At 41.3% G+C, this 13284-nt stretch overlaps 1 protein-coding gene across 2 annotated transcripts in view; it reads left to right on the top strand.

The window, feature by feature from the left end:
- ZNF704 (zinc finger protein 704) overlaps positions 1-13284 on the top strand; it is a 253235-nt gene that overhangs the window by 196842 nt on the left and 43109 nt on the right. For both annotated transcript variants that reach the window (XM_010378482.2, XM_030937783.1), the window contains one exon: positions 4980-5212. In XM_010378482.2, the coding sequence (XP_010376784.2) occupies positions 4980-5212 (233 nt within the window). The remainder of the gene's footprint in view (positions 1-4979; positions 5213-13284) is intronic.

Here is a 13284-nt window from a genome sequence, read left to right as displayed (position 1 = left end):
CCATTAAAGTGATTCTAGCACTGCAAAGTTATGATTAGGTTTATCAACCAAAAGGAAAAGAAAAGACCTTGGTGGTCACAGTGGAGGTGAATAGGACATAATCAAGAAATGTGAAGAATGCAGAATCAAGAGTATTTGGTGCTGGACAGAGAGAGTGAGCAGGAAGGTGGGTCAAGGATGACTTCCAGGCAATTGGTGTGCTTCAGCAAGGGGAGGACATTCACTGGGGTAGGTGAAAAACACATGGGAAGAGATGTATTGGCAAATGTTTGGTTCAAGAGCTGAAGTTGCTGAAGAAGACAATAGGAAACATGTTTAATAGGCAGTGCCTGAGGATCATTCAAGGGGCAACATCTGGTATAGATTTGGGTATATCTTGGGAGAGAGATCTGGGCTGAAGGTACAGAATTAGAAGACAACATTTTGAAGCCATGAGAGTAGATGAGGTCACCATGAGAGAGTTATGTAAAAGCAAAGTGAGAAGAGAAGATGGCTAAGGAGGGAAACAGTGAAGCTCACCATCATGCAAGGAATTGGCAGTGGGAAAAGCACCCAGGAAGACCCTGATGGGTGACCAGATAGGCAGAGGAAGACCAGGAGAGTGTGGTTTCATGAAAACCAAGGGAAAAACATGTTTTAAGGAGAAGTATCTGATGCTTCAGAAGGTCATGCATTAAAAAGACTGAATATTGCATCAAGAAGGTGGTCACTGGTGGCTTTGTCAAGAGCACTCCCTATGGAAGAAAGCCAGATTGCAGCTTGCAGTTCACTGAAATGTAATGCACTGAGACCACTGAAAGAGACTTCTGATCAGTGAAAACCTTCTCTCAAAAACCAGCGTGGTCAATTATGAGATTGAGATATGGTTCTCACCCAATTTGGTTTTAGGTGTGAGGTGTTAAAATAAATTCGTTGAACATATATTCAATCCTCACCAAAACTTACTGCAACCCCATTATAAGGGGGAAGGAATGATCAAGATGCTAGGAATTCAAATTAATGTCATGAATCAGTATTGCCCAGCAACATCATGATTCACCAAGCTGGGATAACACCTCTTCTTTTTTTTTTTCTTTTTTTTTCTTTTCTTTCTTTTTTTTTTTTTTTTGAGATGGAGTCTTGCTCCATCACCCAGGCTGGAGTGCAGTGGCACTATCTTGGCTCACTGCAACCTCTACCTCCTGGGTTCAAGCTATTGTCATGCCTCAGTCTCCCAAGTAGCTGAGATTACTGGCATGTGCTACCACACCCAGCTAATTTTTGTATTTTTAGTAGGGTTTCACCATGTTGGCCAGGCTAGTCCCGAACTCCTGACATCAGGTGATCCGCCTGCCTCGGCCTCCCAAAGTGCTGGGATTACAGGCGGGAGCCACCTCAACCAGCTGACACCTCCTCTTTACGTAGCACCAGACGAGTTGTTCTTGAAATGAGCCTGACTACTCCCATTCAGTGACCTGACTGCTCTTCTGGGGGTCTTTAGCAAATAGGTATTCAGATTTACCTTTCTCACTTTGGCAATGCTAAAAAAAGATTATAGTAAAGGCAAAACTATAGCCAGGTGTGGTAGCACATGCCTGTAGTCCTGGCCCAAGACTTTAGGGTTGCATTGAGCTATGATGGTGCCACTGCACTTCAGCCTGGGTGACAGAGCAAGACTCCAACTCTAAAAAATAAAAAATAAGAAAACCCTGGAAGGCCGGACGCAGTGGCTCAAGCCTGTAATCCCAGCACTTTGGAAGGCCGAGACGGGTGGATCACGAGGTCAGGAGATCGAGACCATTTTGGCTAACACGGTGAAACCCTGTCTCTACTAAAAAATACAAAAAACTAGCCGGGCGAGGTGGCGGGCGCCTGTAGTCCCAGCTACTCGGGAGGCTGAAGCAGGAGAATGGCGTAAACCCGGGAGGCGGAGCTTGCAGTGAGCTGAGATCCGGCCACTGCACTCCAGCCCGGGTGACAGAGCGAGACTCCGTCTCAAAAAAAAAATAAAATAAAATAAAAAAGAAAACCCTGGAAAACCCCCAAAACGTATTCTAAGAAAAAGGAATTGCAGAATGTCATGGAATCCTTAAAGGAAAAAAAAAAAGTGTATTTTAAAGTAATCATTATTTTTACCACTGGCTTCTTTTTTAAATTGAGAACATTTTTAGTGTTCCTTTGTACTTAAAGGTCAGAATTAAGATAAACCTTTTGGTTCTTCAATGCAAACTTTTGTTAGCATAGTAATAAAGTAATTCAGTGCTCATTTATGGTTTAAAAAATAACTACTCAAGTAATAACCCCAAATTGTCTGCTGTCTCTCATTTAGTCTGTAAGAAAAAGCAAATTCTTAGAGAAAGCAATTTATGATAATGAACGCACTTTTTTAGAAAAAAAAGATTTTCTCTAGAATTATTGCACATCAGTGAGTTTTTTAAAACTGTTGTAATCATTTTCTGTGCCTAAAAAGAATCACTCTGTCAGGAAGTGGGTCTGCAAAGAGGGTAAGAGTCCAGCAGTGCCTGTCTCCATTCCTGACAAACAGTGATTTAATATAAGGAGGCTCTGTCCCCTAAGAATATTATAAATCAGACCTTTTTTCTGAAAAAGACTTTTCTATATCACTTATAATCCTTCTGACTAAATAGTGTTTCTAAAGGAAATGCCATTCACAAATCAGTAAGCAAATTCACTTTTGGCATTGACATGAAACCATGTAACCACACTGTAATAATAGTTGATTCTCAAAATAAATTCAGTGCCTCATACTTAACATGATTATACATCTAGCACCATTAGCTTTATTTTATTTTACAAATGCATGCTACAGTATATTTATAAGCCACCCAGGGCCTGCCAAGGGAGTTTTTCACACCAAGTAAAATCATCAAGCCTTATATTATGCTCTTCTTGAACTCCTGTTGTACTAAATGGAGCTTTCTTATTTACAACAGGCAACTCTAGTCTGGTGAGTGCATCAGTCTCTGTGTAGACTGCAGGGAGTGAGATGGTAATTTGGTTTTGTTGATGCTGGCAAAGCATGAGACTGCATAAATGACCATTTCATTCTAAAAGAACCTAGCTGTAATGAGATGGGTAGTTTCTCCTATTTCAATTTACAGTTTCACTCCTCTAACTTAACTTTTTGCTTGACATATTTGAGGAATATGCTAGAAATCTATAATTAGGTAAAGGTAGTTATGAAATTTCCCCATGAATGCTAATCTACCATTTGTCTTCACTTCATTACTAATTACACAGACATTAACAGTATTCTTTTAATGAGGCATTTGGGGATGTTTTTTCCTTGTAATTAGAACATAGTTTTAATATATTCAAAATGCACATAAATATGGAGGAGAAATTTTCCAAAAAGAAAGTAGAATTTATACAAATGCTAATTAAGGTTGTGCATCTTGAAAAGTAAAGCAAATCTTCAGTGATTAAAAGAGCACCCAGAAGACATTCTTTTTTTTTTTTTTTTTTTTTTTTTGAGACAGAGTCTCACTCTGTTTGTTGCCCAGGCTAGAGTGCAGTGGCACAATCTTGGCTCACTGCAACCTCCACCTCCCATGTTCCAGTGATCTTCCTGCCTCAGCACCCCCCTAATAGCTGGAATTACAGGCACACACCACCATACCCAGCTAATTTTTGTATTTTTAGTAGAGACGGGTTTCACCATATTAGCCAGGCTGGCAGAAGACATTCTAACTGGGCAGAAATCTCTCCACATTAGCGAACATTTCATAATGCTTTCCACCACAAATGAAAAGGTGATATCCAATAGCAGTCTTAAAGTAATTATTGCCAATAAATTCTTATCCTATCCCAGCTTTGCCAGAAAGAATGGAGGTTGTTTACAGCCCAGGGACTGCATGCACTGAGGAAAGAGGTCCAACCAGCAGACCACCTTGGGCCTGGGCTCACCAAGAATACTTACCAGTCACATAGCAAGTCACTTTGCTTCCTGCCGCCTCAGAGGCCTCATCTATAAAACTGGGATAATAATCCTTATTCTGAAGGACAGATGTTGTGAGAATGCTTGAGACGGTGCGAATAAGCTTTGTAAAATGTAAAACACTCACAAAATGTAAAGCATTACTATTTGTTGTAATAAGCAGAATGGAAATGGGCTTTAAATAACTATACAGAAATTATTTCTCTTAGATTCTTAAGTGTTAGACTAACTTCCTATAAATGTATTCTAAGAATCACAGTCCTATAAGAACCTCCCACCCCCCAATTTTTTTTTGAAACAGGATCTCACTCTTTCACCCAGGCTAGAGTGCAGTGACCCAGTCATAGCTCACTGCAGCCTCAAACCCCTGGGCTCAAGTAATCCTCCCTCCTCAGCCTCCAGAGTAGCTGAGACTACAGGTGCATGCCACTATGCCAGGCTAATTCTTTCATTTTTTCTGTACAGGCAGGGTCTCACTATGTAACCCAGGCTGGCCTCGAATTCCTGGCCTCAAGCGATCCTCCTACCTCAGCCTCTCAAAATGCTAGGATAAGAGAAGTGAGCCACTGCCCCCAGCTAAGAAATCCCTTTTTAAAAAAATGTTGAAATTAGAGGGGTTGGGAGAGAGGGAACTCTGTGACCAAACCATTCAGAAGAATACTGCAAATGCTATTCCTGTCTTAGAACTACTGCAGTCAATAAACCCAGAGCTCCCCAAACTTAGTGAACAAGAAAATCTTTTTTTTCCGTATAATCCCCACTATGATCCCAAGGAATTTGTGTTGCACAATACAAAAACACATCAGAAAACTCTTAGAAAAACCTATTATCATGAGGTTAAAAAAATTAAATGTTTATAAACTACAATGTGGCTTTTGGGAGGCGGTGTATAAATAGAACTAAAACTTACATACCCAGCTGTTGCAGATGATTGAGAGGCTGGAGTGGTTTCAGTGGTGTAGAACCAAGGCTCCCACTTCCCCACTGAACCATGCCCGGGCACGCAGGGGTCCTGGCACTGACTGTGTTTGTGTGCACGCAGAGAGCCTCAGCGGATCCTGGAAGGAGGGCGGCTGCGTGCCTTCCAGCACCAGCAGCAGCGGCTACTGGAGCTGGAGCGCCCCCAGCGACCAGTCGAACCCGTCCACGCCGTCGCCGCCGCTCTCGGCTGACAGCTTCAAGCCCTTCCGTAGCCCCGCGCAGCCAGACGACGGCATCGACGAGGCGGAGGCCAGCAACCTGCTCTTCGACGAGCCCATTCCCAGGAAAAGAAAGGTTGGTGGTCAACCATGCGTTCAGTTTCCTGAAGGTGCTTTCCGTCCCCTCTGAAGGGCCAGTGTGAGCTTAACCTTGGACCTACACCCGCTTACTGTGGAAAGCAGGAGCTTACGTTCCTCTTTAATGTTGTTGAAGTTTGAACAGAAATTGTTATGGTGACAATTAAAAAATGACATATACTGGTAAGTTACCTGAAAGTTTATACGCACGTGTCCCATCCTCTGGTTATAAATTGCTGACCTGGGAGTTACCAGTATTTGTAAGTTAGAAAATTGGACCTCAGGCTTGCTTCAGTATGAACTCACTCTCTTCATGGGACTTATTTTTTTATATGTAAAATATAATTAATATCTTTTCCTCTTTTTTCCCTCAATCAGCCCTGAAGGGTTATTGGGAAGAATATTTTGTATCTCATTTTTATGAGAATAAAAATTTTATGAACTTCACAGTCATCTGTGAAATATACGTAAAAGCTGAGATATAAACAAACTTCCATTCTTACATCCTAGAAATTATATATTAACTAAATAAAAAGTGAAGAAGAGCCAGGTACAGTGGCTCACACCTGTAGTCCCACTGCTTTGGGAGACAGAGGCAGGAAGATTGCTTGAGACCAGGAGTTGGAGACCAGCCTGTGCAACATAGCAAGACCCTGTCTCTACTAAAAAAATTTAAATTAAAAAAAAAAAATTAGCTAAGTGTAGTGGCATGCACCTGTAGTCTCATCTACTCAGGAGGCTGAGGTGGGAGGATCGCTTTAGTCCAAGAGTTCAAGACTGCAGTGAGCTGTGATCTGGCCACTGCATTCCAGTCTAGGCAACAGAGTGAGACCCTGTCGCTTTAAACAAAACAAAAAGGAGTAGAAGAAAAAAAAGACATCCAATTAATTGATTTAGCAAATTAATTGATTACATATTTGTTTAATCCTCCCAGCAGTCCTGTATAGTAAGTTTTGCATTCCCATCTTGATATGAGGAAACTGAGGATCAGGGAGATTGATTGTATACTTAACTGGCCCCCGTCAGGCAGGTTAGAAAGGGACAGAGCCATCGTTCCAGCCCAGATCTGCCTGAGCCTCAAGTTCATATTCTTTTCATTCTCTTCAGGTACATTTAAGTTATGTTCAGTCATCATTTTTCAAAAACATTTGCATTTCACAGAATGAAGCAAAACTACCACTATACTACCACTAAATCTAGAAGACATTTGGCATTATTTTAAAAATCACCACGTAAATGTAAAACCGTTGTTATATGTATTGGTTTTTAAATTTAGTATTGGTAGCTTCATTATTAAATGGCTGTTCACAAACAAAAATCCAATATAAAGCCCTGAGGATTGCAGTGCAAACTTTTTTCCTCCCCCAATTCATTTCAAAGAGGGAAAACAAAGAGATGGCATTGATCCAACAATGCCTTCCCTCCCTGCATCTCTCAGCATCATTCCACATGTGTAACAGTGGAGGTGATATGGGCACTGTCTCTGGGTGTGTACATGTGAAAAAGGCTGACATTTTTGTCCAGAAAAAAGGATATTAATGTAGACTCCTGACCTTCCCAGAGGCAGTGGCCTGAAGAGTTGCGGTTTCATACCAGTGTGTCATGCAAAGGGGCTGGAGTTGTTCTGGCACCCTGTGGGTCCCCAGGGACACTGGGTCTTCACTTGACCAGTAGGGGAGAGAGGCTGGAACTTGTATCAGTGGGTACCTGCAGGCAGGACAGTGGTAGGAACCTGAAGTCTTTTCCTGTTACTTTAAGCTTCACAGACTTTCTCCCTGGGGTTTTCTGAGTGTGTAGTTCGAACACTCAACAGGTATGGCCCAGGATTGTGACAGAAGTCTCACAGCACAGGGAACTCCAATGTTATTTAAGGCACATTAATGAAAGCCTGTCATACCCTTCCATTTCTAATGTAGCCACTGAGCCAAAATTCACACTCTTGCATCACAATTAGACTGCACTTGTTAGGCCCATATGGAAGGTCTACAGGCTTTAACTAAATTAAGTTATAGTCAAGTCACCGAAGGAAAAGGAAAAAAGCTTCCTTTTTTACATTTTTTATTTTTTAAATTTTTATTATATATATTTATTTTTATTGAATGAGCACAGGCCCACTCCAGAAGAAGCTAGATAGTAGGAAGGAATGAACGAATAAGAGTAGTGTCTATCCTTCCTTCTTTATGACTTCTCCCTCTATTCAGACTTTAGATGTCCCCAAAGTGAGACCAATAGGATGCTGATTGTAGCCACTAATGTTTAATGCATGGATTTTACATAGACCAAGTTGTTACCTTGGCCTTTTGAACTTAAAGTTACTTGGAATGATGAAAATAACAAGAAGGTGAGGCTGATGCTGTTCTTTTTTAAATTTATTAGGTGAACCAATATTCATTGAGCACGTATCAGGCAAAATGCTTAGAGAATAAGGCATAGTTTTTTCCTTCAAGGTGTCAAAAGTTGGGTGGCTGGAAATTGATGTATAAAGAGGCAATAATTACAAGTGATAAATGCAGTGTTCGTGATGTGACAGAACACAGTAACTGTAATACAGTTATTTTGGAGATTTTAAAAATCGTGTTTCAAAAGATTTCTGTTAGTTAATTTGCTTAAACCAGACAATATGTCCTGTCTAATTGATAGAACTTTCTGAGTTCATCTTATTCTCCTCTCCTTTCCCTCAGTTTCATAATACCCATTTAAAACCCATTGTGATAATCACTTGTTCTGTGGGTATTGTTTGAGAACCTTCTAGATCAGTTTTTTCCAAACTGCACGTCTCAATCCACTAGTGGGTTGTGAATCAATTTAATGAGTCACTCTTTAATCAATAAAAGAGAATAGAGTACACTGTACATAATAAGTATTCTTTCTTGATAATTTTGTTTCAGTGTACATATATGTGTATGTGCGGTGCAAAATGTATTTCTTATTGTGGCATATCATCCATAAAGTTTGGAAGCTTCTCTTCTTTGTTATAAAGAGATAATATGATTTGTGGTAAATTAAGATGTCCTCATTGGAAATCAAAAGATTCACATTCTTTGCTACCTTGAGAACCTAAGAATATCATTTCACCTCTCTGATCATCAACTTCTTCATCTGTAAAACAGGCAAACAGGTATTAACATATCTCTCTTAGGATAGTCATGAAGATTAAATGTGCTAGAATGTGGCAACATTTGAATAGACATTTGAGGACTCTAAACAAAATGGGAGGGAGCATTGCCTATATCTGACTATGAAACAATGATCCTGACCTTTCTCATTATTATGGAAGCTTCCTCATCTCTTCTCCCACCTCCCCCCAGCACAGAGACGGCTGACTCCCACCTCTTGTGGAGATCCATGTTCCACTTATGTAAAGAAGATGACAGTGTGTGGTACACTGCATAGACAAGGCAGTCTCTCTTACTATCAATAGTGAGGAGGAAATATTTGCTGATAATCACTATATTTGCATATTTAGGTACAGTTTACCAAATGCTTTTAAATGTAGCATTTCATTTAATCATCCCCCAAATCTTTGATGTATTCTTATCCCCATTGTGCCAAGAGGCTCATTGAGGTTATGTTAACTGTCCAAGGCTGTGTAGCTTATAATTTGGCAGAGATCAGTTTAACTGAAATAGCAGAGGAAATGTTTGAGGCAAGTTAATGCAATGAATCTATATTTCCTTCGGCCCACAAGGAGAAAAACGTGGAGAGAAAATCATCAGACGTAACTACAGCTCTGTGGCAGGGTGGGAGCAAGGGTGCACAAAGTTTAGAAAGAAATGGAGAGCAGAAACAGGAACTCCAGGCTGTCTGCCACATGAAGTATCCGTCACCCTTAAGGAACCTGCAGCCAAGGTAGGTGAGAATACGAGAAGGGAAATGAAAGGCTTCTTTATCCTAGCTCTGGAGGTCAGCCAGCCAACTTTGTCAAGCCCAGGTGTAGCAGAATTTTTCCTCTGGGATTTCAAGATAGACTGACAGAACTTCCAAGCTCAGAGAAAAACCAGGTTGTGTGAGCCCAGACTCAAACAACTTTGTGAGTTGTGTGACTTTGGGGAGGTGCAATTTCCATCATGACCACAAGGTGATGCAGTGACCCTGAATACAGCCATTCTGGGAGTTCGTGGGAGAAAATGAATTCTATGGAAGGTCAAAAGAGTTAACCATCAATTCCACAAGACCCCAAGAAAATCAAGAAGTGCTGATAAGAAATGATTTATGTGCCCTTTTCCATGCCAGATCCCTGATTCTGTCAGATTCTGGAATCTGTGCATTCCAAAATTGTCATGCCAGCTTTAGGACTTACGTGACTTAAGCAAGTCATCTGGCCTCTTCAGCATCAGTTTCCTCATCTATAAAATATGGAAAATGGTGGCACCATATCGATGTGGCTGTTGTCAGGAATATATGAAAGGCCCTGTAAAGAGCAATAAATGTTAGCTGCTAATACTTTGCCTCTTTTCCCCCCCATTTGGCAACTGCCTGAATGGGGAATTTGAGAAGCATAGGTGTGGAGAGAAGGGGGTGCTTGCCTCCACCCTCCACCCTGACCACACTGACCACGCCAATGCCACAGTGGCTCAGAATGACTCTGGATCCCTCAGCCACCCTGTGCTCATTTGGGTGTGCATTGAGAAACCCTCTACAATGCACTAGGTGAGTGCAGCAAAGACAGTAGCAGAAATTGGGGGCATAAAAGGAAATCTGACTCAGGACTCTGCATTTCAGAACATTGGCAGCATCTCAGAGGCAATTTCTAAATTTCAGCGTTCATCATTTCCATTTATTTCACAGGTGTGTGTCTTAACCATGAACAGTTTGTACCTGTGTATTAGGAAGAACTTCAAGTTAGAGAAGAAAGCACTGAGTTAACATAAGGTGCTTCAGTAATAGTTGTACAGTAGCAAACAATTAATCATTTGCTCCACTCTGTATTTTTAATCGTTCAGAGCCAAAAAGCTATGAATCACTTTAAATTGTGAATGGCTGCTCCAGGAAGAAAACAAACCCGTAAAGCCCTCACGAATAAGCATGTTGCCAGTCTCTCTGCTGACTTAATTCCTAACCCGCTAATTTTGAGCAGAGAGTGCCTCTCGCAAAAAGAACGGCTGTTCCAGAAATAGATCCATCTGTTAAAACTGCTGGGGAGGGCGATGCTAAGAACAGCAGCTTGGATCAACTGCACGGATTTCATGGTGATGGTACATACAGCATTGTCAGCCAGGGCAGGGAGCTGATTGGCCTGATAGAGAAAATTCAGGATAAAGAGGAATGATATCTAGGCAACTTAGTGACAAGATCTTAGAATAACGTGCCATGCAGTATATAGGCTCTGGAACATTGGAGTTCAAAGGACTTTAGAAATCTTCTAGCCCAGTCTCGATCTCTCCAAGTTAGAGGACTACTCAATATGTCTAGAAATGTCCAGATGTCCCCAAAGATGAGATGCACTTTTAGAATTCATTGATTGAGAAAACACAGAATGACTAGGGATTTCTGTTAATTCAGAAATCTTTTTGTCGTTTGTTGTTGCTGTTGTAGAAATCATTCAAAATCAACTTAGGTATAATTTTCACATAATAAAATGAACCCATTTTAAGTGTACCGTTCAGTGAGTTTTGACTGTCTCTAGCTGGGTAATCACCACTCTAACCAAGGCCAGCACTCCTCATACCCCACTTCAGTCAAAGGCACCACCAAGTCCCAAACAGGCAACCAACCACTGATATAACTTTCATCACTATAGATTAATGCTGCCTGTTGTAGAATTTCAAGTAAATGGAATTATACAGTGTGTATTTTTGGTATACAAAATACCAAATGTTGGCAACAGGAACTCTCATTTATTGCTGGTAGAAATGTAAAATGGTACAACCACTTTGTAAAACAGTTTGGCAGTTTCTTAGAAAGTTAAATATACACTTACCATATGACCCAGCAATTCCACTCTTAGGTATGTATTTACCTAAGAGATAAGAAAACACATGTCCACAAAAACACTTGCAGACAAATGTTTATAGCAGCTTTATTCATTATCACCCCAAACTGGAAACAACCCAAATGCCCATCAATAGGTACCTAGATAAACAAATTGTGGTATAATCATACAATGGGATACTTCACCACGTAAAAGGGAGCAAACTACAGATACACAAAACAGTGTATCACAAAAACATTATGCAGAGGGGGAAAAAAGCCAGGCACAAAAGAATACGTTCTGGGTTATTCTATTTACAAAACTGTTTTGTTAATTTTGTATTCACTTATCACCACAGCATCTATAAACAGCACATGGAGGTGGGAGGTGTTTCATCTGTGCTTGGTATACATTGAATTCAGCTGTTACTTTGTATTAACCCCACACACCTTGAAGATCCAAAACCTCTACTCTCATTAGTCCCCTCATCTTACAAATAAATAAATAAATCCCCCAAAAGGTAAGTCAACTTGTATACCGTGTAACTGTGAGGTAGCATGAGGTAACATGGCTGCTTTCCCAATTAAGGAGACCACTGGAACCCCTGCCAGCTTCTAGGAAGTTACTAATTTTAAAATACACTAGTGCATTTACCGATCTTTTGGCATCTGCTGAGGATCTACGTGGACCTCTTGACCCTGAAAGAGCCATTGGAGCCGCTGCCAAGCTGTGTGGGTTTTCACGAGACAGGCTGAGGAAGTTTGTATAATGCAGCCAACTCACCTGCACAGAATAACTCGGCCCTCTCTGTCCCTCAGGGTCCCTAGTCCTCTCTGGAGAGTCTTGGATGTGTAAGCCCCGTCCCTGTCCTGCCATTCCAACACCACACATACACACACACACACACACACACACACACACGTCACCATATAAAAAAAAAAAAAAATACCTGAAGATCCTCTCAGTCACCTCAGAACATGACGTTAACTCCAGGCTGCTGAGTGATAAAGTGATGTTCATGTACTTTCTAGAATATAGCATTAGTTGGACTTACACGTCATATGCATGTTATACAATACTTTGAAATACTTCAAAAATGTTATATAATTCTTCAGTGAACTGAAGGTGAGCTTTAGCAGTCACCGTATCAATCCTAAGTATCAGTCTGGGTTCTGTCAAGAAAATAGAAGCTACTTCATATATCCTAAGTATGAAACCATCTTTTAAAAACAGGATTGAGGCTTACTATTGGTAGGGCAAGCAGAGAGAAAATCAGGGAAACCTTGGCCAAAGGTCTCAGCCAGTAGACCCAAGGCAGTTGTTCCTAGAAACAGTTCAGAAGCTGCTGCAAAGGTGAAAATCTCTGGGAAGTTCTCTCCAACCATTGTGGCCCAGAGCATCAATGTTGAGAAATTCTAAAGAGTTTGTCTGGAAGCTGCTATACATCTCAGGTCAGGCATATGTGAGATTCCAAGAGTCTGCTCACAACTGCATGGAGCTTCAACTCCTCCTGGGCCTGTTGTGGGTGTTAAATAAGATACACATGTGGAAGCTCCTAGCACAGGACCAGGCACAGAGTGGTTCCCAATCGACGGTGGCCTCCCTCTGTTCCCTCTCCTTTATATGAAGAAGACCATTCTGTTAGACTTGAGGTCTTTGCTGACGTTGGTGTTCTGCAGAAGTGCTTTCCACTGGGGTAAATTTTCAGCTGTTCTCCATGAGCTGGTGGACATTCCAGCTTTGCAAACATCTGTTAGCTCTGCGAGGAGAAGCCAGGGTAGAAGCACAGATGGGACTGTTCAGATTTGGCTGCTGCAACTCTGCCAGCAGCTTTGCTTGGTTTGGCTTCCTTGGGCAGGCTTGGACCCATGCGGCAATCTGGGCGTCGTTTATTTAGCTATTTTTTCATGTTCTCCTCCTCCCATGGCTTGCTTTTCTTTAGTGTAACAGCAAGTAGTCTGTTTGTAGACAAAGGATTTGTTTCAACTGGATGTAGTTAGGGGACTTTAAAAAGCACTAAACTCCCATTTAAAGAGCCTCATGCTTTGATGCAAGAATGTATTTGGCCTATGTAGAGACAAGTCACTTTACAAAGGTGTAGACAGGGTTAGGGGAAATCAGTAGGGGGTGGTGCCAGACTCCAGGGGCTAACAACATGG

Source organism: Rhinopithecus roxellana, chromosome 9 (genome assembly GCF_007565055.1).
Source record: "Rhinopithecus roxellana isolate Shanxi Qingling chromosome 9, ASM756505v1, whole genome shotgun sequence".
NCBI classification, from domain to species: domain Eukaryota; kingdom Metazoa; phylum Chordata; class Mammalia; order Primates; family Cercopithecidae; genus Rhinopithecus; species Rhinopithecus roxellana.
Note: the sequence above shows the minus strand (reverse complement) of the source record. Positions and strands in the feature narration are given on the sequence as shown.